At 53.3% G+C, this 22,236-nt stretch overlaps 5 protein-coding genes across 8 annotated transcripts; 1 reads left to right on the top strand and 4 right to left on the bottom strand.

Annotated features, from left to right (window-relative positions):
- The first annotated feature begins 479 nt into the window (after nucleotides 1–479).
- On the top strand, nucleotides 480–12,620 carry Sema5c (Semaphorin 5c). Its single transcript, XM_034323401.2, has 14 exons — nucleotides 480–1,076; nucleotides 5,306–5,426; nucleotides 6,686–6,782; nucleotides 8,315–8,522; nucleotides 8,595–8,800; nucleotides 8,877–9,176; nucleotides 9,409–9,894; nucleotides 9,981–10,272; nucleotides 10,346–10,712; nucleotides 10,782–10,867; nucleotides 10,928–11,260; nucleotides 11,342–11,750; nucleotides 11,820–12,022; nucleotides 12,086–12,620. Exons 2-14 carry the CDS (start codon nucleotides 5,327–5,329, stop codon nucleotides 12,287–12,289), a joined length of 3,291 nt encoding a protein of 1,096 aa, XP_034179292.2. The 5' UTR covers nucleotides 480–1,076; nucleotides 5,306–5,326; the 3' UTR covers nucleotides 12,290–12,620.
- Nucleotides 12,621–12,760: 140 nt separating this feature from the next.
- On the bottom strand, nucleotides 12,761–15,277 carry LOC117603873 (glutamate decarboxylase 2). Its single transcript, XM_034323413.2, has 8 exons — nucleotides 14,990–15,277; nucleotides 14,746–14,930; nucleotides 14,389–14,683; nucleotides 14,141–14,329; nucleotides 13,992–14,056; nucleotides 13,726–13,915; nucleotides 13,499–13,668; nucleotides 12,761–13,436 (listed from the first exon to the last, which is right to left on the bottom strand). Exons 1-8 carry the CDS (start codon nucleotides 15,122–15,124, stop codon nucleotides 13,190–13,192), a joined length of 1,476 nt encoding a protein of 491 aa, XP_034179304.2. The 5' UTR covers nucleotides 15,125–15,277; the 3' UTR covers nucleotides 12,761–13,189.
- Nucleotides 15,278–15,387: 110 nt separating this feature from the next.
- LOC117603871 (uncharacterized) lies at nucleotides 15,388–18,056 on the bottom strand. Of its 3 annotated transcripts, none has more exons than XM_034323410.2 (7): nucleotides 17,414–18,054; nucleotides 17,274–17,345; nucleotides 17,073–17,216; nucleotides 16,611–16,998; nucleotides 16,285–16,544; nucleotides 15,632–16,028; nucleotides 15,388–15,529 (listed from the first exon to the last, which is right to left on the bottom strand). In XM_034323410.2, exons 1-7 carry the CDS (start codon nucleotides 17,851–17,853, stop codon nucleotides 15,515–15,517), a joined length of 1,716 nt encoding a protein of 571 aa, XP_034179301.2. In that variant the 5' UTR covers nucleotides 17,854–18,054; the 3' UTR covers nucleotides 15,388–15,514. The 3 variants fall into 3 exon arrangements, with proteins under 3 accessions (XP_034179301.2, XP_034179302.2, XP_034179300.2); XM_034323411.2 differs by having other exon boundaries at nucleotides 15,469–16,028; nucleotides 17,414–17,564; nucleotides 17,631–18,054; XM_034323409.2 differs by having other exon boundaries at nucleotides 15,469–16,028; nucleotides 17,414–18,056.
- Nucleotides 18,057–18,142: 86 nt separating this feature from the next.
- Nucleotides 18,143–19,074, bottom strand: LOC117603881 (uncharacterized). Its single transcript, XM_034323429.2, has 3 exons — nucleotides 18,915–19,074; nucleotides 18,404–18,712; nucleotides 18,143–18,330 (listed from the first exon to the last, which is right to left on the bottom strand). Exons 1-3 carry the CDS (start codon nucleotides 18,934–18,936, stop codon nucleotides 18,272–18,274), a joined length of 390 nt encoding a protein of 129 aa, XP_034179320.1. The 5' UTR covers nucleotides 18,937–19,074; the 3' UTR covers nucleotides 18,143–18,271.
- A 146-nt stretch (nucleotides 19,075–19,220) lies between these two features.
- On the bottom strand, nucleotides 19,221–22,118 carry LOC117603876 (uncharacterized). Of its 2 annotated transcripts, none has more exons than XM_034323420.2 (3): nucleotides 20,051–22,118; nucleotides 19,650–19,955; nucleotides 19,221–19,579 (listed from the first exon to the last, which is right to left on the bottom strand). In XM_034323420.2, exons 1-3 carry the CDS (start codon nucleotides 20,655–20,657, stop codon nucleotides 19,368–19,370), a joined length of 1,125 nt encoding a protein of 374 aa, XP_034179311.2. In that variant the 5' UTR covers nucleotides 20,658–22,118; the 3' UTR covers nucleotides 19,221–19,367. The 2 variants fall into 2 exon arrangements, with proteins under 2 accessions (XP_034179311.2, XP_034179312.2); XM_034323421.2 differs by having other exon boundaries at nucleotides 20,063–22,118.
- Nucleotides 22,119–22,236: the final 118 nt, after the last annotated feature.

The following is a 22,236-nucleotide window of genomic DNA, read 5'->3' as shown; positions in this document are numbered from 1 at the left end:
CCACGCGTCCACTCCTACGGTAAATGCGCTTCTTCCATCTTCCCGTCCTTGAACCCTCTTTTCCCTCGTCTCCTCTTTCTCGTTTCACCTCCACTCCTCCTTTCCTTTCGTAATTTTCTTTGCTTTTCGATTCCCCTCCGTCCTCGCCTAACCGCACCCAACGCTCTCCCTCCGCACACTGTTCCAGCAGACCGATACACCAGCGACCAACACATCTCCGGCCCTTCGTTCGTGTGTTTTCACCTCCGACTCGATCGAGCAGGTAGCAAAGGACCCGAATCGTAAACGCGTAATCGTCCCCGTCCTCTCCCTAGCGTTCTGCCTCGACACGAGCGAGGCAGGAGTAAAAAAGATGATCTAGCCGTACTTCGATAGGGTGATCGACCTTGGCCGATTCGGCCCTCGGACAGGGGCTCGCCGTCCTTTGTCAAGGATGAAAGTAGGGTCTCGCGCGCGCGCGCCTATTATCCTTTATTCGGTCCTCCATTTAGGTTCCACGAGTTCCCCTCGCACCGTCACGCATTTCCATCGCAATATCCTCGATAAAAGGGGTGCTCGCGAATCGACGCGCAGGGAAGGAAAATGGGAAAATTCGGAGAAACGGAGCGCGGAGAGATATTTAAAGGGAGCGCGGCAATGCTCGTAAAACGTCGGCCATCTGGGGAGGATCGAGGAAAGCTGCAAAGTGGTCTTTCCAGTGGTGCCCGCGGTGTATACGTACACTCGAGGCCGGATCGAGCGAGTAGACAGAGTGGGGAACAGAGCTACGACAAATCGGTGGTTCAGTGTTCTCGCGATAGTCGAGCGGTGTGGAGCGTAAAACTTGCACGTACAGTGTTTATTTCCTCCTACTGTACCGGATTCTGCGGTTGTTTTTTTAATCAAAGAATATTTCAAACCGAAAAACGAACCGCCCCGTCGATCAGACGGTTTTCGTTAGACGTTATACGATCGCACGATATCTTCTCGGCGATCTTTGTACAACGATCCTCCTGCAGAATCATGCCGGGGAAAGAGGAAAATGAAAGCTTGGTGAAATCCATGGATATGTGATCGCTTTCCTTCTCTCGGAGTCCGTAAGTAGACGAAAGTCTCGTTTTACGAGCGACACGAGTATTATCCAGAGCTAATCGTTTATTCCGCTAACGGAGTTCGATTCCTGCCGTTCGTTCAGTTCAAGAACAGCCAATCGCATCGTCGATAAAACTGTCAATAAAAGACGACGATAAAATTACCGAAGCATTTTTCCCCAAGTACCCGTTCGCGTTATCGCGTCTACCAAGATCGAGCGGATCGTCAAGTTAGATCTCGATCCCTCGGTAAACTCGTGAGAAGACGAGCGCGCTCGTTATCTTCGAGTCGTCGTGAATCGTAACCGGCCGAGATAGAAGAGTTCAACGTAGACGAAAACTTTTCGGTACGTACGTAACGCGTGAACGCCTGTACTTAGATTATTAGCGGAAAGGGACGGCGTGGCGCGTGGTACGCGCGTACTTGGTTGCATACCTAGGCGCCCTGACATTAGCCAATTCGGACCGGGCAACTTCTACCGGTATGAATTATTTATCGAGCCGCGTCCCATCGTTTACGCTTTGGTTTTCGTTAAGAAGCATCGTTCGCGACTGGAATAACCTTTCGAGTAAAGAGCCGAAAGAACATCTCGACTCGGAAGAAAATCGTCGCTCGTTACCTTTCGAGTACACGATGCGCAACGGTAAAAACAGAAGAGAAGAGCAAAGAAGAGGACAGAGGAAAGCGACTGTCCCATCACGCGTTTCCCTCGAAACGTACGCTACGCGATTGGAGCTGAGTCGAGGCTTTTCGTTTCTCTCCCAGTCACGTACGCGCGTCGCGTTCTCCTGCTTCGGACGATGTTTTGTCCTGGCTCGCGATCTACGACCCGCGCTCGCCAACTCGACCGTGTAACCGGTTTAATAAACGTTCCAGCTCGGAAAGCGCGTCCCATTCGTTCGTTGCCTCTCCGACTCTTACCGAGCCGAACAGGAACGGTCTTTGCAGAAAAACGAGCGCCTCTTGGACGTTGACGAAAGCCGGAAGACGATCGCGAACATCGAGTAGCAGAAAAACGAGTAAGAGGCAGAGGAGGAAGCAAGAAGAAGGTCGTTGTCGCGAAAATAGCGCAGCATCTTCTTCTCGTCTTCTCTTCTTTCCGTTCGGAACCGTCCAACGATCGGAGCTTGGTTCGTGGCTCGCGCGAACCAACGAACCGTATATGGAGTTGGCCTACTGATTCTCGATTCTCGATTCTCGATTCTCGCGTCCTCGATTCTCCGGGCTTTTCTGCAGCTCCGTTTCGAATCGGTCCGAGGTGCAGCCCGATCGATCGAACGCTGTTTCGACGATGGTATCGCGATAGGAGCGCGGACGCGGCGCGTGCACTTTCTCGCCTACGGCAAGGCAGCCTCGAACGTTACCTTGACGCTGCGTCTAATGCTAGCGAACGATTCCGAAGAGAAAACTGCATTTCGCGGTAAACATTGGCGAACGGTGGTCGATAAGAGAAATCCTGCAAGGCGATACGCGTTTCGACGACGCTTTTGCGTCTGGCCTCGAAGAAACGAGCGTCCGGCACGTACGTCGTGAATGGTTTCCTTTGTGGCGACGTTGTTAGCGTTCGAGAGGACTGTTTCGATCGTCGGGGCGGTGGCCGTCGTTGGTCGAGTAGCAGACGATAACCGCTCGTACGCGTCCTTTGAAAAAATGCACGCTTATCAACGCTTACGCGGCCGTTCTATCAGAGATTACCCGATAAATCGCAGCTCGAGTACCGCGACGCATTGTCTAGGCCGCGGTGTAGTTCGCGATAGAGTTTCTTCCACGATCGACCACGATTGACAAACGTCCGACGAGACAAGGTACGTAGGTGCATCAAACAGACTAGACGGTTTGACGCCGTCTCTCTTATCGGGGTGAGAACCTTTCCATTTCCTCGTCGAATTTCATCGGTTCCATTATCGGGAATGCGCGTGACGGACGCGCTCCTCGCTTCTTCTTCGTCTTCTCCTTCTTATTAATTACCGCGAACGATCTCGACCATATGTCGGTGATTCGCGGCTCGCGACCCCGCGTTCGAACCTCGTGATTTATTCGTCGCGATTAACGTCCACGCTCAGGCTGATTCGTTGCTGTTCGATCGACCGTCGTCCCCTCGTCTGAATCATCGTTTCCCGCTGCATTCGATCGGTGAACGAAAAAAACGACCGATGCGAGGAAAGCGCGTTCGCGAAAGGGGAAAGAAATTTTCGAGTCGATAAATGCCCTCGCGTTATCGCCACCTGTTTCCTTTCGATCACGACGCAACGCGCGGCAGGGTGGATCGAAATCGTGAAGAAGCGTTCGACGAAGGGTCCGGCGTGGACGGAGCAGCCTCCGTGGAGGTAAGTCGCGGCCGCGTGACCATGTTTGGCGACCCGCTCCCATAAAATTTCTCGCAGGCCAGTCGCGCGCCAGGCTACGCTCAACTACGCTTTATTCGTCCAACTAGCAGCCTACTCGGTTACCGGCTCGAGATAAATCCTCGAGGAGAAGTTGACGCGCGAACCAACTCCGCTGGCTGATATCGCCTTTCTCAAGTGCTCGCCAGCCACGATGCTTCTATCCGCGGAACTAGAAAACGGGACGACGCGCATCAGAAGAGAGAAACGGAGATAGAGAGTCGAGAGTCGAGAATCGAGCCACACCCTGCGAACGGAGAAGCTGGAAAATCGAGAGCTCGTACGCGATGCTTCGAGGAAATCGTGAGGGGAAAGCGGAAACGATCCTCGTTAGTTTTCGATTCGAAAGAAGGTCGAGGAAAAAAATGCAGAGAAAACGGTAGATAAAATATCGACGCGATTAAATAGGAGGCGATAGAAACGCGTTCTAATCTCGTAGCACCTCGTGTACGCACCGGTGGAACGATAAGCGCATTTATCTTTGGTAATCGTAAGAAAACCTACTTGCCCGGCGATACGGGACTTCTCGTAAAACCATCCGACAGCTTTGGAACGAGCGTAGACACTGGTCGAGTTGTCTGCTCGGGAAACAGTTTCTTCTCGATCGTGTAGCATGCTCGCGCTTCGTCGATCGAAGATACGGGACACCTACGCGCTCAATCGTCGCGCGTTTTATTTATCTAGCGCGGTTTATCTGCCTCGGTGACAAACAAAAATCGCGGAGCTGGGAGAAGAACGGTGCCGATATCGGCACGTACGCGACCGGATCGATCCTTCTCGATCGGTTCTCTCGTAACGGCGCGGCGACACGGACATCGGCACCGTTCGATTCGCGGACGTATACGGTAAACCGTTGCTCTTCTCGTTGGCCTTATTCGAGGCGAATGTCACGGAGCACCGTTTCGTTCGTGCCGATAAATCGCAATCGTCCACTTTAACGAGTCGTCGAGTAGGTGCGAACCGCAAGGCTGCTGCAGCTCGCGGTATATTTATATTCGAAGAAAGCCCTGTATCCTTTTAAAGAGTTTCGGGACCACCGTAGCGTTCCGTGTATTATCGTGCAGCCAGGCAGCCGGGCGCGAGTGCACGGCCGCGACGGGTTTTTAAAAAGTTTACCCTGGCGAGACCACCGCAACGCGGACCGGAATATTTTACGTGGGAAGCGTAGACGCGAAAGAAAAGCATGGAATCCCGTCGGACCGCGATCGAGACCAGCTTTTACTCATTTCCCTCGACCAAGCCACCCTCTTTCCTTGCGCAAATCCTCCTGAAACCATTATTTCTCTTTCGTTCCTCTTTCCTTTTGTCCCCGGCCCCTTTTCCTCCCGCTGTCGCGACGCCTTTCGACGGAGACCAAGAGACAGGAGTAGACGTATACGTATCGCAACCACGTGGGTCTGCCAGCGTATCCCGACGCTCCGTGTCCTCCTTTATCCCACCGTCTTCATCGTCTATGAATAGACGAGAAAGCAAGCTGTCACCGTGACAGCACGCTGAAAGACAAAACGCGCAAAAAGACGCGATAGCCGAAGCGTCGCGTCGCGTCGCGTCGCGTCGCGTTGAATCGCGAACGAGACTCGAATCGGACCGATGTCGCGACGAGACCGCAAAGTGCGAATCGATCGTTCGCCGATCGAGAATAAACGCGGTTCTGGCGCAAAGAGGTAGCAGCCGGTTACGGGGACGTAGGCGAGGTCGTCGACCTTGCGCTCGCGCGAGTTGCTGCTGTCCTCTTGTCCTCCTGTTCACCGACTCTGCTCCGCGTTCCAACATTTTCTTCCTACCGATCCTCGCGTCGAGGAGCACCGATTACTCTCCGCTCATCCGCTCGATACGTTTTTTCCTCGCAGGTTCGAAGACTCGAGAGCCCGATGGGGATGGAACGGTGGCCGGTACTACGTCTCGTCCTATCGACAGCCTTGTTGGCGAGCGTACGCGCCGCCGACGACTTTCGAAGCATCTCCTACGAAGGTAAGCATTCCCCCCGTCCCCCGCGTTTCGCGATAACGATCAAACACCGGGCGAGATAACGTTAAGCCCGTGAACGTGCGTTTTCGCACGTTTCGAGCAGAGACCGCGTAACCGCGGATTACGAAGAGGATTCGACGCGACGCTTGGAACAATCGTCGAAGGTTTTAGTTGTTCGTATCGGTAAGGCGTAGGCGTCGAACGCGGCACGCGTCGCCACGCGCGCGTATCCTCGACGGTCGCCAGCTCGCCTCGCCTCGCCTCGTTTCACCTCGTTGGAAACCCGTTTCGATTTCTCTCTTCGCCCGTTCTCGCGATCCTTCGACGATTTGCTCGATCCCACGAGACAGCTTTCCACCGCGTCGAAGAAACGTCGTTCGGTTCTCATCGTTTTTCCTTTCCCTCGGTGCCATCGCGCTTAATCGCGTAATTCTTCGACCTTGCACGTCCACCTACGTTACATGGAAAACATCTTGGGCGCTGTTTAATCGCGTTGCGTCAGCGTTCGAGTCGTCGCGACGCGTTTCTTTGCCGTAACTTTGTTGGGATTGCCTTTTAACGTGGCTCGATCAGACGGATAGAATCATAATCGCGAAGAGGAAAGAAGCGGTCAGACTTATTGTTAATCGAGGAGAACAGGACGAGAACAACGACGACGACGACGACGACGACGACGACGATGAAGAAGAAAGAGGCAAAGATGGAAGGGTAGGGGAACGAAGGAAAAGAAAAGACGGCGAGTGAAGGGAGGATACCCGAGAGGCCTTCGAGATCAGGTTATGCTAACTGGGGCCCGTTCGTCCCACACGCGTATCTACTTATAAGCGCACGTACGCGCTTACACGGACGCTAACTAGGCGATGGTGTGCGTTTTCAGGCACGCGCGACACAACGAAACGTGTACCCCGAATACGTGGAAACGCGACAAGTACGACGAACCGTGCAGCTACCTTTGCGGATTCGTTTCTGCTCGCAAACCGGCCGACCTGGCTAACCAGACGAATGAAAACATCGAAGAAAGAAAAGAAACGAGCCGCATCCTTCGCATCTTCGAGTTTCCGCGAACGGTTCGAGAAACTGGAAAATCTGCTGCGTCCGCGAAGGAAGGCGCGCCATCGTTGCCGCGAAAGAAAACCCTCCGTACCAGTTTGACCGGAAGGGAAAAACGATTCCGCGTAAATCCGTTCGAAGAAGTGGAGAAGAGGACTTGAACGAAAACGGAATGAAACATTTTCCACTTTAACGCTACAAACGTGTTTCAGATCTGACGGATGCCAGCCTGTTCCAACAGGAGGGCGTGACGACGTATTCTCAGTTGCTGTTCGACGTCGCCAGGCAACAGGTCGTCGTCGGGGCACGGTACGTAAGAGCGCAGGTCGCAGGTCGCTCGAATCGAGCGATCCAAAAAGAATCGAACGCAACGCGACGGGGTTGGTACGGCGAATCGAATTTTGGCGATTCGCCAGGTCGTTTAGCGATTTCCTAGTCGCGAACGAGACGGAGGATCCGCCGAAACGCCTCGCGGCTCCAGACAACGACGCGACGCTATGCGTCGTTGGACACTCGCCAGATTCGCTCGTTCTCCCCCTTTAGACAGGGTTGGTTCCGTTCCGACGCGCGCGGATAACGACTCTACCGTTTCTGTACTTTTGGAACGGTCGTCAAGGTCTCGGCCCTGTTCGAACCTACGCTCGAACCTTCTTCGACCGGAGGGTCGAAGCAATAGCCATGGTACGCGATTCTTACGACGCTTTCGAATCCAGCTTCGAAAGGAGAGTACGCCCTCGTGCTGTTTCTATTAATAGAACGCTAGTTATTTACCGCAACCCACGTAGGCGCGCGCGAGAGTTAGCACGCCTCGCGATGGAACGCGTTCGCGAGCGTTTTTCTTACGAGCGGCAACGAGGTACCTCGAAAAATCGCCGCGAACCAGTCAATTTCGATCGCGAACGTGGAAACCGTGGACGACGGAATCGCGGAGGGAAAGCTTGGCGCGATCTAACCGCGTGCACGCGACTCGACGACACGGCGACACGGCGCCACGATTTGCATTCTTACTCCGATTCCCGTGCTCGACAACCGTGACGTCACCAAATCCGTAGCCGATCGGGAACGCGTCGAGCGGAGCCGCAGCACCGCGACAGGTTATACTCGGACTCGCCTCGACTCCTTTCCAGGATCGTGCCACCTCCGTTAATCGCTGAATCGCACAACTTCGCGGTATCCTAAATAATTACGTTTATCGCGAAAACACGGTTCGCCTTCAACGCGACGCGTTCCTATCTTCGCTGGTATCTTCACCGCGAAACATCGTTGCACGCTGATTTCTACGATCTCGATCGTTCGCTTTCTCGCCCCTTCCTCGACTATTCCGCCGGGACGGTGCAACATTCGCAACCGTAGAATCCCCTGCTGGAAAGAAGGCTGCAAATCGTCGCGCGACGATCGAGGTCGCCGAACGGTCCGTTTAACGAGCAGGAAGTAATCTGTTTCAATAAGATTGGCCGAGTGACGTTCGTAAACGCTCGAATCGACGACTCGGCCGCATCCTCCGTGGAAAATTTCGCGCCACGTCTAGCGCGTCGTCAGGTCGACGGACACGGTGCCGTCAGGCCCAGTCGATATTTATTGCCACGCGATTTGTTATTCGGCTGCCGCTCTACTCGAATAATAATTAAAGTAAGGTTGGTCGCGGCTCGGCGCGGCGGACGCCCACGTAGGCGCCGTTTATGCTTCGCTGCGGCTTTCCTCCGGCGACGACGGCTCGCGACCGTTCGCTCTCACCGTACCCGGCTCGGCTCTCGCGTCTACCCGCGGATCCTGTACGCTTTGTCGCGTCCCACGCGCACCTTTGCCCAACCTGAATCGAATTTCTCCCGATGCGATTGCAGGGACAATCTGTATCGGTTGACTCTAAACTCGCTGACGGCGCTCGAGCACGCTTCGTGGCCCGCGCCCGACGACAAGGCCAACACCTGTCAGAACAAGGGACAGAGCGTCGAGGATTGTCGCAACTACGTCAAGGTATTGCTCAGCAATGGCAAGAGCCTGTTCACTTGTGGCACCTACGCCTTCAGCCCTTGGTGCACCTGGAGAGAGGTAAGCACGTCGCGTCGACTCGACGATTCGAACCGTATGCGATTTTCAATGGAACATTGCCGCGTTTCGCAGATCGAGAACATCAGCAGCGTCACCAGCGAGATGTCGGGGGTGGCGATGTGCCCTTACTCGCCGCACGCGAACGTTACCGCGCTTCTGGCAAGGGGTTCGTCCGGGGGCCTATTTACCGGGGCACCGACCGACTTTTCCGGAGCCGATCCCGCGATCTGTAGAACGCTCGCTCCGCCAAACCTTCGCACGCATCAATACGACTCGCGGTAAGTTTTCGTCAAAGTTCGTTGTCGCGAAAACTACACCGCCATTTCTCTACGATTTTTCACCGACGATCTCCAGATGGCTGAACGATCCGCAATTCGTCGGGAGCTTCGAGACCGAGGACCACGTGTACTTTTTATTCCGCGAGTCGGCCGTCGAGTACATCAACTGCGGCAAGAAAGTCTACTCGAGGATAGCGAGAGTCTGCAAAAACGACCGCGGTGGACAAATAATGATGAGGGAAGTTTGGACTACTTTTAGCAAGGCGCGATTGAACTGTTCCCTTCCCGGAGAGTTTCCCTTTTACTACGACGAGATCCAAGGCGCGGTCTATCATCCGGAAGAAGACGTCGTTTACGCGACCTTCACCACGCCCGTGTGAGTATCAACCTAATTCCGTCCGGCTGTTGTTTCACGTTTCTTCGATGCCTTCTTTTTACCATGTCTGTGCTCTTTGCTCGACCGGATTACCATTTATCGGGGAACGAATCAGGGTAGGTAACGACGTTTAAAAGGCAGATTCACGACGAACCGAGCGGAAAGTAGGAGCACGCGAGAGAGAAAATCAGAGAGAGATCTCTAATCGGTGCGGGTTGCCGCTTATTTTTAGCAACGGAATTGCCGGCTCGGCGATCTGCGCGTTCAGCATGTCCGCCATCACCGCCAGCTTCAACGGCCCCTTCAAGCACCAAGAAAACTCGGGCGCCGCCTGGGAACGCAGACCCGTCCCTCACCACGATAGACAACGATGCACCGTCTCGGCTAACGTTGCACCGCATCAGATCATTGACAACCAGAGGTATCAGCTGATGGACGACGCTGTCCAAAGCACTACCCGCGAGCCTCTTCATACCACGATACTCGAGAGGTTCACGCACATCGCGATCGACGTGACGCCTACCAAGTTGCATCGCAGCGTCACCGTCCTCTACGTCGCCACCGACGTCGGCCTGATCAAGAAGATCTCGGTGTTGCCGAGAACGCAAGAGACTTGCATCGTCGAGGTCTGGGGTCCAATGCCGTCCACACCTATGGTCCTGCAGTTCTTGAAGGATACGCAGAGTCTTTACGTCGGCATGGAGGTCGGTCTGCTCAGGTACGTCCGGTAGATTTATACACCTACGGGAAAAACGTCGAGTTGGAGGCGGAAAGACGAACGGAATCGAATCGGTTTTTTTACAGAATACCTGCTGCTCAGTGCCATCGACATCGCAGCCGTCAGGCTTGCCTGAACGCTCAGGAACCGTACTGCGGCTGGAACGAGCACCTGATGAAGTGCGCCCCGGCTCCGAAGCAAAACCACCTGGCGAATCATTGGCATCAAGAGGTTACCAAGTGCCCGGTACTCACGGACCCCGTGGACGGCGGTTGGAGCGCCTGGAGCTCTTGGTCCCCGTGTCAACACGGTGTCGGGGATCAGACCCGTTCGCACTTGCACTCCCACGCCGTCCACTCTCGATCCGAACACGCCGAGGTTGGTCTATCGAAGGGCGTGCGATCGCGCCGAACCACCTGTCTCAACCGGAATTGTCGCTTTTGTTGCTTAGAACACGGACAGCTGTCAGTGTCAAACCCGGGAATGTAACAACCCGCCGCCACAGCACGGCGGTGCTAATTGCTCGGGCACCAGGGTCAGGGTGACCAACTGTACAGTTCACGGCGATTGGACCGCCTGGTCCGCTTGGTCCGCGTGCTCGCAAACCTGCGGCTTCGCGATGAAGACGCGACGACGTACCTGCACGAATCCAGCGCCCGCTTTCGGCGGTCGCGTCTGCGTCGGCCACGATCACGACGATATCGTTTGCATAGATCTCCCGCCCTGTCCCACCCCCGCCAAGGTGGCTCCGCCGCCCCAGACGGGACAGTGGTCATCCTGGGGCGCCTGGAACTCTTGTTCTCGCCCCTGTAACGCCGGTAAGTCCCGCTAACCATCCCCATCGCATCACCGCTTCGTTTTCGACTAATTTTCTCGTACCTTCGTAGGAATACGAATACGACGAAGAACGTGCGAGAACTCGTCCTCGCGCAAGAGTTCCTCCGTCGTCGAGTGCAACGGATGTGACTTTCAGGTAACGTTCTGGTAACGACGCGAAGTATCGCGACACCAGCCAATCTATCGTTCTCTTTAGGTGGAGGAATGCAACACCCATCAATGTGTCGAGACGAAAAGGTACTCCGGTTGGACTCCGTGGCTGGCTGCAAACACCAGTTTACAAAACGGAAACGTCGGATATATCGAGAAGCGTTTTCGATTTACCTGCCGCGCCCAAACGGACGATCCTTCGAGCGTTAGAGTGCAACTGGCTAAGGAGGAAGAGCGTTACTGCAGAAACGACGGCTCTTGTCTACGGGGAAACGCGAACCAAAACGGATACGCGGATCTCGCGACGGAGAACGGATGGAGCGAATGGTCTTCTTGGCGACCGTGCGATCGTCCTTGCGGTGGAGGATCGCAACAAAGGGTACCAGCACTTTGCGCTTCTCTTCGTTTCCTCCATTTCCTTTTTCTCTTTCCCTTATCTTACCTCTGTAAACGACCGTAGGTGAGACAATGCGAATCGCCCCCCTGCGAAGGCGGTTTGTCGCTACAAACCAGACTGTGCAACGCGCACCCATGCAGGTCGAACGCGGCCGGCTCTAGCGCGGAAGGACAATGGTCTTGCTGGACCGATTGGTCCGAGTGCTCGGTTTCCTGCGGCGCAGGGGTTCGCACAAGGACCAGGGAATGTTTAGCCCCGGAGAGTTGCGAGGGACCGAGGTTGGTGAAAGAAATCTGCGAGATGCCCAGCTGCGAGTCGCTGATCGGTTGGGACACTTGGACGCGTTGGACGCCGTGCAACGACGACCATCAACAGCACCGAAAACGACATTGCTTTACGAACGGCGTGCCTGGTACGTGTCTGGGACCGAGTCGGGAAACGCGCGATTGTTTGCCCGATTGCACGGAAAACGGTGAGTAAGATTAACGACTGGCTTCTCTGTCTCTCGCCTTTCGTTCAAATTTTACGTTCGCATTTTCAGACGTAAACGCGCGTGCGAGGACGGAACAATCAGGAGCGGCGATAGGCGCGATAGTGGGTAGCTGCGTCGTAGGATTCCTCGTCGGCTTGGCTCTGACCGCGGTTGCAGCTTTTTGCTACCTGAAACGGCGCCAGCAACGGGTCCCCGGCAGTCCGCATTACATCAGCAAACAAAATCCCTACGTAACTGTTCCGTTGAAGGAGGTGAGCATCCCTCACTCGCGTACCTGATCAGCGTTCAACGATTTCCTTTTTCCTTTACGACAGGTGAACGCCAAAAGACAGCCCAGTTTCTCCGGCAGCACGAACGGTAACGGAACGCTTCGCGCGAAGAACAATCCAAACGTGAACGGTCTCGGCAGTCCAAAGTTGTACCCGAAAAGTTTAGACTACGAGTCCGCCACGTTGAAGCGCAACAGCCACGGACAGCAGCATATTCGAGTCGATTTGGATCAAGACAAGTACTATTGAACGTGCCATGTGCCACGCACGGGGAAAGTTTATTCGCCCGAAAGACGGTTTTCGATTGAAACGCGCGCGATCGGACGTTTTAAGTTTCGCTCGAAACGAATCGCCATGAAGGCGAGGAACGAGCGGCGAACGAGAAAGAGAAGCTTTTCTAGGATCGCGGGAAACCGCTTGGCAGCTTTACCGATAACGATCGATACTCGACGAGAAGGAAAAAGGTATTTCATCGTTTCGTACTCGTTTATTTTAAAGGACTGACGATGACGACGACGACCAGTTTTGGTTTTCCGTCGAACGATTTAAGTGCCATTTCAGGTGAGATTGCGTCGCACGCGCGTACGAAACGAGTTTATCCGGCTCGCGCGTGCAAACAAAAATGTACCTATACGTATGAATGTAAACCTGTGTGTGTGTGTGTGTGTGCATGCTTGCGCGTTAGAAGCACACGGTGCATCGATCGCATCGTTTTATTGGCTCACATTGAGTCGCGGCCACGCGTCCACTTGTATGCGCAAACGATATCCGAGAATAAAAATGGAAACGATCGTCTGACCGGCCGAGGCGCGTTCAGTTAATTGTAAGCGCCGTAATCCGGATACGAGACGACCGGTCTTCCACTGTCCGATATGTAGTTTGCCACTTCGAACCGACCAATTCCGCGCAAACAGCGACGACGTTCCACGACCGAACAGACTTTCCACCCGAGCCCCATTTAATATCCTCTCTACTCTACCGCGATATTTCCCAAACGACCCAACGTATCGCTCGACTCCAATAAACTCGATGATAACGCTCCTACGGAGTCTACTTTCGCCGGAACTTTTTCTTCTTTTCCTTTGTACATGTTCCTTCGAAGAACGATACGTTAGCCCGTTAAACAAGGCGAAACGCGTCGCGATCCCTTCACATATCCGCAGCCAAACGTTCGATCGCCTCGATAACGAAGTCCATCGAAGCTTCCGTCGGCGGTGGTTGACAGGTAACGACCATTCGGAAGAAATTGCCGATGTTGGCGTAAGAGAGCGGCGTGTAGCCGACCATCAACGATCCATCGATCATCATGCGTCCCTTGATCTTCGAGGTGACCTCGTACAGTTTCTTCCACCAGTCCTGTGTCTCTTCTTCACCCCGCATGCTCGGTGGTACGTACCTGAAACGACAGAATCACCTGTGTATATAGAAAAACGCGGAAACGAGAAACGTGTCGCTTACCAAAAGCAGACGTTGCAACTTTCGTATTGCGGAAGGACGAGGCGGAAGCCGTCGCGATCCTTGATCCGTTCGAAAAAATATTCAGCAGCGGACATTGCGTGATCCACGGATTCGCGGAGGCCCCTGGTTCCGCGAGCTTTCCACATCAGCCACATCTTGGTACCGTCCACCTGTAACCAAGCTGCGCCGTTAGAACCGGAAGAAACGTTCCGACTTACAACGCTCACCTTTCTTCCGCACTGCAAGCTCTTGTCCCCGGTGTCCCAGGATACGTCGTAGTGTTTGTCCTGTTGGAACAAGTACCTCGCACCAGCGCAATTCGCCTCGTGCAAAGCGTTCTTACCTTTCACCAGGAACAGGGAGCACTGTAACGGGGCGCCGAGCATCTTGTGCGGATTCCACGCCACAGAATTCGAACTGTATGAATCGAACAACGCGTAAGATCGAGATTCGAAAAGAGGGAACAAAGTGGTACTGGAAATTCGATACGTACAGCTCGATTCCTTTTAATCGCGATCGGTATTTTTCCGAAAACAACAATGTACCGCCGAGGCAGGCCTGCAACAATGATCATCGATAGAATTAATAAAAATTAAAACCTTTTTACTACCCCTTCACGATTCCCCTCATACTCGTACGAACGTCAACGTGTAACCAGAGATTCTCTTGCTGGCAGATCTCCGCGATTTCCGGCAACGGATCGAACGCTCCGAGGACCGTGGTGCCGCAGGTTGCGTTTACAAAGAACGGTAAGTGACCCAGTTTTCTCGCTTCCTCGATCGCCGCCTTTAACCTGTCCGGTCGCATACGGCCCAGTTCGTCGCATTTCACCTGCGATGCAATCACCTTGTTAGTAGAAGAAATGAAAATTACAATCGCCCACCAGGTACCTTGTACACGTTATCCGTTCCCAGGCCTAGCCAGTGAGCGCCTTTCGTGATCGAGTAATGTCCACCTTCGCTAGTGAAACAGACGAGCGGTGGAAGACCCACCATCCCTTTGGTCTTCACCTCTGGGACCATCTTGTAGCGAGCCATTACCATACCGTACATGTTGGAGATGCTGCCACCGGGACAGAAAATTCCATCCCCTTCTGGCATCGCTGGATATCCGATCAATCGTAGAGACTGTTCGATCACTTGTCGTTCCAACAATGTGAACACAGGACCTACCTCGTACGTGTATCTGAACGATTGGAATCGTTACGAAAGTAATTCGCTTGGTAGATCAAAGGAATCTGGACTTACTGGCTGGTGTTGAGATAGTCAGTCAACCAGGAACCGATCAGGCCGTAATCGTCGACGCCAGCGTACAGTTGATTGTGAAAGCTGGGACTATAAGTTTTGACCGAATAACGAATCGTCTCCCTTATCGCCTTCTCGATCTCTACATTGTTCGCTGGTTCTTCGGTCAGTTCGATCGATAGTCGTTTCTGTAGAGAAGAGTAGAAAACTTGAAGACACGGTTCGTTGAATCGACGGTTGCGCTCACCTGTAACTCCTCCGGATACACGAATCGTAAGACGGGTCGATCGTTGTCGGCATCGAACGCATCTTCCTCCTCGATTATTCGGACCAGCAACTGCATCAACTCGAAAGTTTCTTTGTTGGCTCGTGTCGCGTCCATTGCGTAGCATAAACTGTAGCGGAAAGAACGTTCGACGGCGCTCTCGAAGCAACGTCGTTCCCCCACGCTCGAATCGACTTCGATTTCTTCGTTCGTTCGCTCGTTTGATCGGCCGACCGATTTGTCCTCTCGCTCGCCTATCGCCAATTCATTTTCGCGTCGCGCAATCCGTTGAACAAACACGGTCAAGCGGAGCGACGCGACGGCCGGTCGAGAAAACGCGGACAGATTGCGACCACACTAGGAAAATACGAGCGATAAGGCCGAGCAAACCAGTACGAGCAAACGAAACGAAGTTGCTATATTCTTCGAGGAGTTTGATTTTCGATAACAGCGTGTACCCGCGCGGAGCATCCCGCGTTCGACCGCGATAGCCTTCCCCTATCCGGTTCACCGACGTTTGACCTGTCGACGCGAAACGAGTGCCGGACGCGATGAAAAATCGACTCATCATTATATTTGTCAGCAACATTGTAGAAACGGACAGAAAAATGGTAGCTTACGTACCGAGACGGGTTGTTTCGAGGAAGGGGCGTCCGTGGTGACGCGACCGCCAGAAACGACCAGCTCGACTGGCAACCGAGGGACCAGCCCTCTCATCGAGGCCCATTGACCCTCGCAAAGTTCGTGAAACGTCAAACGCAACAACAGCTTCCCACCCAGGGTGCCGGGACCCCTGCAGATCGCTCCGGAGCCAAATTCCCAAATTTCGAAATTATCCTTCGGCCTGGTCGTGTCGGTTTCGTTTAGCCTAGCCAGGTACCTCTTTTGCAACCATACGGCTAGGTAAGCGGTCGCGCAGTCGCAATGCCAGGGATTTCGAGCCAGACGAAGCTGCTCGATATGTGGCACCGGGTCCAGAATCCGAGCCGGCAACGACGTCAGGTAGTTCGATTCCAGCTGCCTAGGAATCGAACACGCTTTTTTAACGATTACCTTTGCTACACCTACAGTGGGTCATAAAATTATTCGGTCACCGTTTAAAACAGAATACCTCATTTAAAATTGGACCAAAAGCACATATCTTATTAAATTAATTTATATAGCTTCTCGAGAAACTTCACGTCATTTGGTCCAATTTTAAATGAGGTATTCTGTTTTAAACGGTGACCGAATAATTTAGTGACCCACTGTAAATATCCACGACGAGTCGCGCTCACAGTTTCCGCAGGTTCGGCGTGTCCTGAAACAACTCGGGGTGCATTATTCTCAAGCGATTCGAGTGTAAAAACAGAGACGTCAGGTTGGAGAGGCCGCGAAACGCGCCACGCGACAAACTCTCGATGCCGTTCGCGTACAATACCAATCGTTCCAAGCTACTCGACGTCGAAAACATTCCAGGGGTCAAGTTTCCTATCCGATTGTGTCCCAGTTGCAGCTCCTTCAACGCGACCAGTCCTCCAAACGCTTTTGGATCGATCTGCAATGACGAATCTATGACAAAATAAGAGCAGACCAGAACGACTCATCTCGTTCGACAAATTACCCGAGCTATTTTGTTGTTGGACATCTCGAGAGAGCGTAATTGTTCGAGGGGACTCAGCAGACTTCCAGATATCACGGTCAACTGATTGCCTCTCGCGTTCAACTCGCGAAGCGACGTTTGCGCGTTAAACAATCCGTCCGGCAATTCCCTCAGACGATTCTCTTCCAGACCGAGGTACTTGAGGCTCGTCAGGTCGCTGAACATGTCCGCTGATATGCTCGACAGTCGATTCTTTCCCAGCAACAATTCCTCGAGGGCGGTCAGACCTCGGAAGGTACCTGGTGCCAAGCTCGAGATCCGATTGCAAGAAAGATCAAGCAACACTAACGAAGTTGTGCTGAGGAAAAGACTATCCGGCAGTGTTCGCAACCTGTTAGACGACGCGTCGCTGCATCGAAACAGACACCGAGGAAATTGATCAAGCGAGCGAAAAGTCTTTATTTTGTATCGTCGTTCACTTACAGGATGCGAAGATTTCTCGTGATGAAAAACTGAGAGCGATGCAACTCCCTGAGCAGGTTTTTGCTCAACCTGACATGCGTGACCGCGTGCAGCGAGAAGAACAAGTTCAAAGGCAGATGTTCGATCGAATTGTCGCTGAGATCTCTGAAACGATACGTTTCTTTCGATCCTTTGACGGAGAACAAGGTTTTTCTTACTCACAGATGATTCAATCGCGTCATGTCTAGAAACGTGTCCTTGTGAAGCGCCGTCAACCGATTTCCTCCTAGATCCCTGCGAAAACACGGGACAACTGAATAGAAGGGAAGGGGAAAGGATGGTAAAAATGGTGGAGGGCTTACAATTTCAAGACGTCTCTGGGAACGAGCTGGGCCGCAGGAAGGTCCAGCAAATCTTGTCTCCAACAGGATATCGACTTCGTTTCCGGCTGACACCTGCACGGCCCTTCCGCGCATATCTCCCAGTCCTCTTCGGCGGAGCCCATCTGCCAAACTATAAACGCGATATCCGTCGTATTTCGCGAATACGTACACGTTATGTAATACTGGTGATGCTTACCGGGTTGCTCTATCGCCCTGAGTCTTCTCTCGAGACGAGACAAACGGCTCTCGAGTTCCTCGAGGATCGACGCAGGGAACCCGGCGCCTTCGGTTGCGCCCGATCGTTTCGAATTCGAATCGGAAGACGCGCAATCGCGAGACGTTTCCGTCCGCGATTTAGCCTCGACGGTGGTCGTCAAGAGCAGGAGCAGCAGGCGAACGCTTCCGCTGATGGAAATCATGCTCGTCGACTAAACCGTGTTTCTTCGCCGAGGCCTCGGCCCGCTGTGCCCGAATCGCTCTTTACCGCTCTTAATCGTCCTTTCCTTTACCTATCTCCTTCCCTCTTTCGTCTTTCGACCCGCATCCTCGTTGCTTACCACTTTTCGCCTAATGCTCGACAATTGACAAACAATGCTCGAGTTTGTACGCTCTTTGGCCGCGCTTTTCTACCTCCCCTCCCCTCCTACGCCCACCCTCTTTCGTGCAAAGGCAAGGATGTACGAACAGAACGCGTTATCGTGCTTTTTTTTTCTCCTCCTTTTATTTTCGCAAAAACACCGTTTACTTCGGCTAAAGCTAAGAACAAAGCTGGATTACACGAACGCTATATCGAACGGATGACGCGTTGAAACTTGTAGTGAAGATTTTTCCAGAGGACTAGGAGAGCCTGACGCCATGGGATCCAGGACACTCGCCCTTCTGCTTCATCACCAGTTCTGCGCAGTATCAAAGACGATTTAGAGACGACCGGGGCGCGAACGATAATTTGATACGCGTCTATAAACTTACTGGTGCCCATCTCGCAATTGTGAACGTCCAAGGCGCACTGAGTGCCGAACGTTCTAGGCTTAAAGGTGGCGTCGTTCGGATCGTGGGCGCAGATCGGATCGTGAACGGTTCCGCATTCCTTCATACAGTCCTTCTTGTTCTTCTTCGCTTCTTTGGCAGCCTTCACCGAATCTTTTACCTCCTTCGTGGCGGTCGCGGATTCCTTGATCTCCTTTGGCTCTTTGATTTGCTTACTCGGGGCGGTGGTCGTGTCCGACGGTTCGGCGCACGTCTCGTCGAGGAAAGCGAGCGCGCACGCAAGCGTGAACGCTACCGGAAAGCGGCGATTATCAAGTAAGAATCGAGAAAAAGAGGAAGAACGAGCTAATTGATTTCTCCGGACGTTTAGAACACGCGCGACCTTAATTCGCGCGAGCCCCTATTATCGTTAAGCGATCCACCTCTCGCCTCCCGCAAGCTCCTGTCATCGACTTTTCCTTTCGTTTCGCGAGTCACAGATCGTTCTACTTACCAAACAAAACGAAGGATTTCATGGTCTCGACTGATTCTCACGTCTGGAGCACTCTGTAAATATGTTCGATTGGAATTCGCGGTGAGTCGAAAGGATGTACTGCTGGTCGACCGAATGCCAACTGAAACGTTCCGGTGGCTGGCAATCGGGTTTATAAACGGACACACCCCCACCGAGTTCCGTCGTCCGGAAAATACGAGAAGATCGAGAGGATCACGTAGCGGCAATCTTCGAAATTGCTCGCGCCTCCGCTGCGCATCGCCGTGATTGTTAAGTGTCGCGATCTCGCTGGATATGGGACAAATGGACGGAGAGATCAGAGAATCTGCGACACGCGCCTGACATCGATTTATTTGCATTCGAAGGAACAGTCGACGAGCCCGTAGCGCAGCTTAAATGAATAAGTAATAAATAAATGACGCATAAATACGCGAGGGGTCGAATGGATAAACGCTAAGTGTTCGTTCGGAGGGAACGCGTTTCCTCCAGGATGTAACTGGTCAACAACTGCTCGTAATCCGGCCAAATCCGGTCGTTACTCGTCGTGCCTCCTCCAGCCCGGCACCCAAAACTGGAACAGTCCTCGTTCGAGGCTCGATATTGCTCGACCGCCTCGTTCACCACCACCGTCAAACGGTTCAAACGCTCCCAAATGCTCGAATTCGCTGGAACATAGAACGTTGAAAGTGAGTCGAGGCGAGGATTGAATGATTGAGATGACGACCGTGAATTTACCGTCGACGAAACCGCGTCCCTCCTCCTCTTCGTCGTCGTTCGAGCTCCCTTTGTTACCCTTCTTGATCTCGAGCTTAGGGATAAACAGCAGCAGGCATATGATGGCGATGAATTTCACGATCATCTTGAAGATGACCAGCTTCAGGAGAATCTTGGCCAAAGTGAAGGCGTTTAGTTTGAGCGCGAACGGCCACGAAAAGTCGATGGACGGTAAGGTGAGCTGCGTTTCGGCCGTTGCGTGCCCATTCCCGTAGCCGTAGGAGAGACCCGAAGGGGGACCGTAGCTGGAGCTCGGTGGTCCGTAAGCTGTAAAATCGTGTCGACAGGGTTTTAACGATTTCCATAATTTCGACATTCTTTAAGGGGAGGAAAAAGGAAAACACGAGACGGCAATACGATACCTCTTCCCTCACCTTGCTGTGGTGGCAAGTAAGCGTTTCCGGCGTATTCTGACGAGTAGTATTCGTTGAAAGCTGGACCATAAGCAGGACGGGGCGTTTGCGCCGGTCCATAAGAGTTTCGAACTCCCGCAAAGTCGACGGTCGTTCGACTTGGCAGAGTGTACGAATCGCTCGGGACCATGGAGAACGTGTCGCGATCGACCGGACCATGCTGCACGATCCGCGAGTTAGCTTCCGAACGCTTCGGCGTGTACACCGGTCCTTGCACGTACTCTTTCCGCCGCTGAAGTGATCCGCTACCGGTTCCATCCACCGCTACGATTCCCTCGCGAGGATCCGTGCTGGTGCGAGAGTGTCTCAGCGCCTCCAGATAGCTGTCCTTCGAATCTTTCCGTCCGACACTCCTTACTGGCTTAGCCGCCACTGAATCGTCCTCTACCCACCTGGCTTCCGCTTTTTCCTCTTCGACGCTGCTCGTAGTAAGCGTCGTCGACGACGCCGACGACTCGGTACCGGCGAATTCGCGACCGTTCGCCACACCGACGACCATCAACAACAATCCGAACGCAAACATCACTCGCCGCCTATTTCTTCTCGTCTCGATCATTTTTATTCCCTCGAAATTGATCTTTCGTTTCGAACCGACGCCGTTCGATCCAACTATCTTCGAGTCGCGATGTTTTCGAGTGAGACTCGACGCGACGATTCGAACGAAGCAAAGTCGAAACTTCTGCCTTCCCCTCGAAACGAACGCAGCCACCGCATATTAAACGGCTAACGGTCTTTCGCCTCTATATTCGAGCTTCGTTTTCACCCGTTGTACGTCGATTCGCAAGCTCTCCGCGCGTTCCCTCGATCGTCGAATCGAACCGAACCGAATCGAATCGAAAGAAAGGCGTCGCGTCGTGCCATTGTTATGCATCCGGCGAGCATAGGATAACGGTGTCAACGTTCCTCGAACCTCCTACGATCCGCTGGCACACTTGGGGCGTAACCCAAAAATCGGTCGTGGCGTGCCAACGCGTCCGCTCGTGGAAAGGGAAATTTGCACCGTGATCGATTTCCCGGGGCATCCGCTTCCTCGATCTTCGAAGGAGGCGAGTCGAACGACGCAAAAAGGAGGGCTGATGCTAAGCACGTGGACAGCTGCATCGTCATTTTAGAAGAGTGAAAATAGGCGCGGGCCAAAGCGAGCATGGAAAAGTTGCAGAAGCGCGCAAAAGATCTCGAGGCCGTCAAGGTGAGATCCTCTTCTGCCGCGCCCCCGCCTACTAACCCTGGCTTAGGTGATAACCAGTCTCCCCGACCGCTTTGCGTCTTTCTTTATCATTCATGAATGGGCAGAGTGGTGCGAGAATGTTGCGATCGTCGCCAAAACGAAACAACGTCGAAGCAACCGGTCTGAATCGTCGAGAAGAAGGAGCCGTAGGCTCGAGAAGCGTTTGAGGCATACCTGAAGATGGGAAGGCGAAACTGACACGGGAGCTCCTATTCTCGAAACAACATCTTATCGCGCCTCTCTGTATCGCCGTCAGGACGATTTGCAGTTTTCTATTTTCCTTTTATCGTTCTCTATTGCTCCCATTTGTTTATCCGACGGGAAATCCCCGCGAATCTTTATTAATCTGTTCGCGACTCTGGGCTTTCCCCCACAACATGATTGACTTTTCCTCTTGGCTGAACAAAGGCGAACTGATCGCGATAACCGGTGCGCTCGGCGGCGCGGTGGGTGCAGAGGTTACGAGCGTTATCGAAGTTTGTTTTCGGGGCAACCGGTTACCGCGATGGGGCACCTCTCTCTTCTCTCTGACTTCTCTCGGCCTTGGCGAGGTGAATCACGCGTGCAATTTACAAGCATTCCGCGAACCGATCGACCAATCGGCAAAGGTAAACGCGAAACGCATCTCCTATCGCGCTTGTCGCGTTCTTCGCGGATTAGCTCGTAAACCGCGTCCTCTCATAAAATAAATACAGATACGGCCAGGGAATACGAGAAGAGACGGGGAAGATCGCGCAAACGTTCGCGATACGTGCAGCGAATTTTTATGTATCGATGAAAACACGTACGAGGAAAGAAGAAGATGAAAGCGAGACGAGGTCGTCCATCTCCGCCTCCGATCTCTTCTCCCTCCAGATTGTGTTCGCGAGAACGCGCGATGTGGAACGAGAGAAGAAGAAGAAGTCGG

This window comes from Osmia lignaria, chromosome 11 (assembly GCF_051020975.1).
Source record: "Osmia lignaria lignaria isolate PbOS001 chromosome 11, iyOsmLign1, whole genome shotgun sequence".
In the NCBI taxonomy this organism is placed as follows: Eukaryota; Metazoa; Arthropoda; class Insecta; order Hymenoptera; family Megachilidae; genus Osmia; species Osmia lignaria.
Note: the sequence above shows the minus strand (reverse complement) of the source record. Positions and strands in the feature narration are given on the sequence as shown.

What these genes read in the sequence shown, in the direction of transcription:
- LOC117603881 (XM_034323429.2), bottom strand. Translation starts at nt 18,936, where the DNA reads ATGAAATCCTTCGTTTTGTTTG. An exon ending in GAAATCCTTCGTTTTGTTTG is followed by an intron (nt 18,713 to 18,914) that starts GTAAGTAGAACG and finishes GCTTTCCGGTAG; the next exon opens with CGTTCACGCTTGCGTGCGCG. An exon ending in CAATTGCGAGATGGGCACCA is followed by an intron (nt 18,331 to 18,403) that starts GTAAGTTTATAG and finishes GATACTGCGCAG; the next exon opens with AACTGGTGATGAAGCAGAAG.
- LOC117603876 (XM_034323420.2), bottom strand. Translation starts at nt 20,657, where the DNA reads ATGATCGAGACGAGAAGAAATAGGCGGCGAGTGATGTTTGCGTTCGGA. An exon ending in ACAGCAAGGTGAGGGAAGAG is followed by an intron (nt 19,956 to 20,050) that starts GTATCGTATTGC and finishes ACGATTTTACAG; the next exon opens with CTTACGGACCACCGAGCTCC. An exon ending in GGGACGCGGTTTCGTCGACG is followed by an intron (nt 19,580 to 19,649) that starts GTAAATTCACGG and finishes TCTATGTTCCAG; the next exon opens with CGAATTCGAGCATTTGGGAG.
- LOC117603873 (XM_034323413.2), bottom strand. Translation starts at nt 15,124, where the DNA reads ATGGACGCGACACGAGCCAACAAAGAAACTTTCGAGTTGATGCAGTTG. An exon ending in GACTATCTCAACACCAGCCA is followed by an intron (nt 14,684 to 14,745) that starts GTAAGTCCAGAT and finishes CCAATCGTTCAG; the next exon opens with ATACACGTACGAGGTAGGTC. An exon ending in ATCTCTGGTTACACGTTGAC is followed by an intron (nt 14,057 to 14,140) that starts GTTCGTACGAGT and finishes TCATTGTTGCAG; the next exon opens with GCCTGCCTCGGCGGTACATT.
- Sema5c (XM_034323401.2), top strand. Translation starts at nt 5,327, where the DNA reads ATGGGGATGGAACGGTGGCCGGTACTACGTCTCGTCCTATCGACAGCC. An exon ending in TTCTCGCCCCTGTAACGCCG is followed by an intron (nt 10,713 to 10,781) that starts GTAAGTCCCGCT and finishes GTACCTTCGTAG; the next exon opens with GAATACGAATACGACGAAGA. An exon ending in GCAACGGATGTGACTTTCAG is followed by an intron (nt 10,868 to 10,927) that starts GTAACGTTCTGG and finishes CGTTCTCTTTAG; the next exon opens with GTGGAGGAATGCAACACCCA.
- LOC117603871 (XM_034323409.2), bottom strand. Translation starts at nt 17,853, where the DNA reads ATGATTTCCATCAGCGGAAGCGTTCGCCTGCTGCTCCTGCTCTTGACG. An exon ending in CCAACAACAAAATAGCTCGG is followed by an intron (nt 16,545 to 16,610) that starts GTAATTTGTCGA and finishes TCGTCATTGCAG; the next exon opens with ATCGATCCAAAAGCGTTTGG. An exon ending in ACGCCGAACCTGCGGAAACT is followed by an intron (nt 16,029 to 16,284) that starts GTGAGCGCGACT and finishes TTCGATTCCTAG; the next exon opens with GCAGCTGGAATCGAACTACC.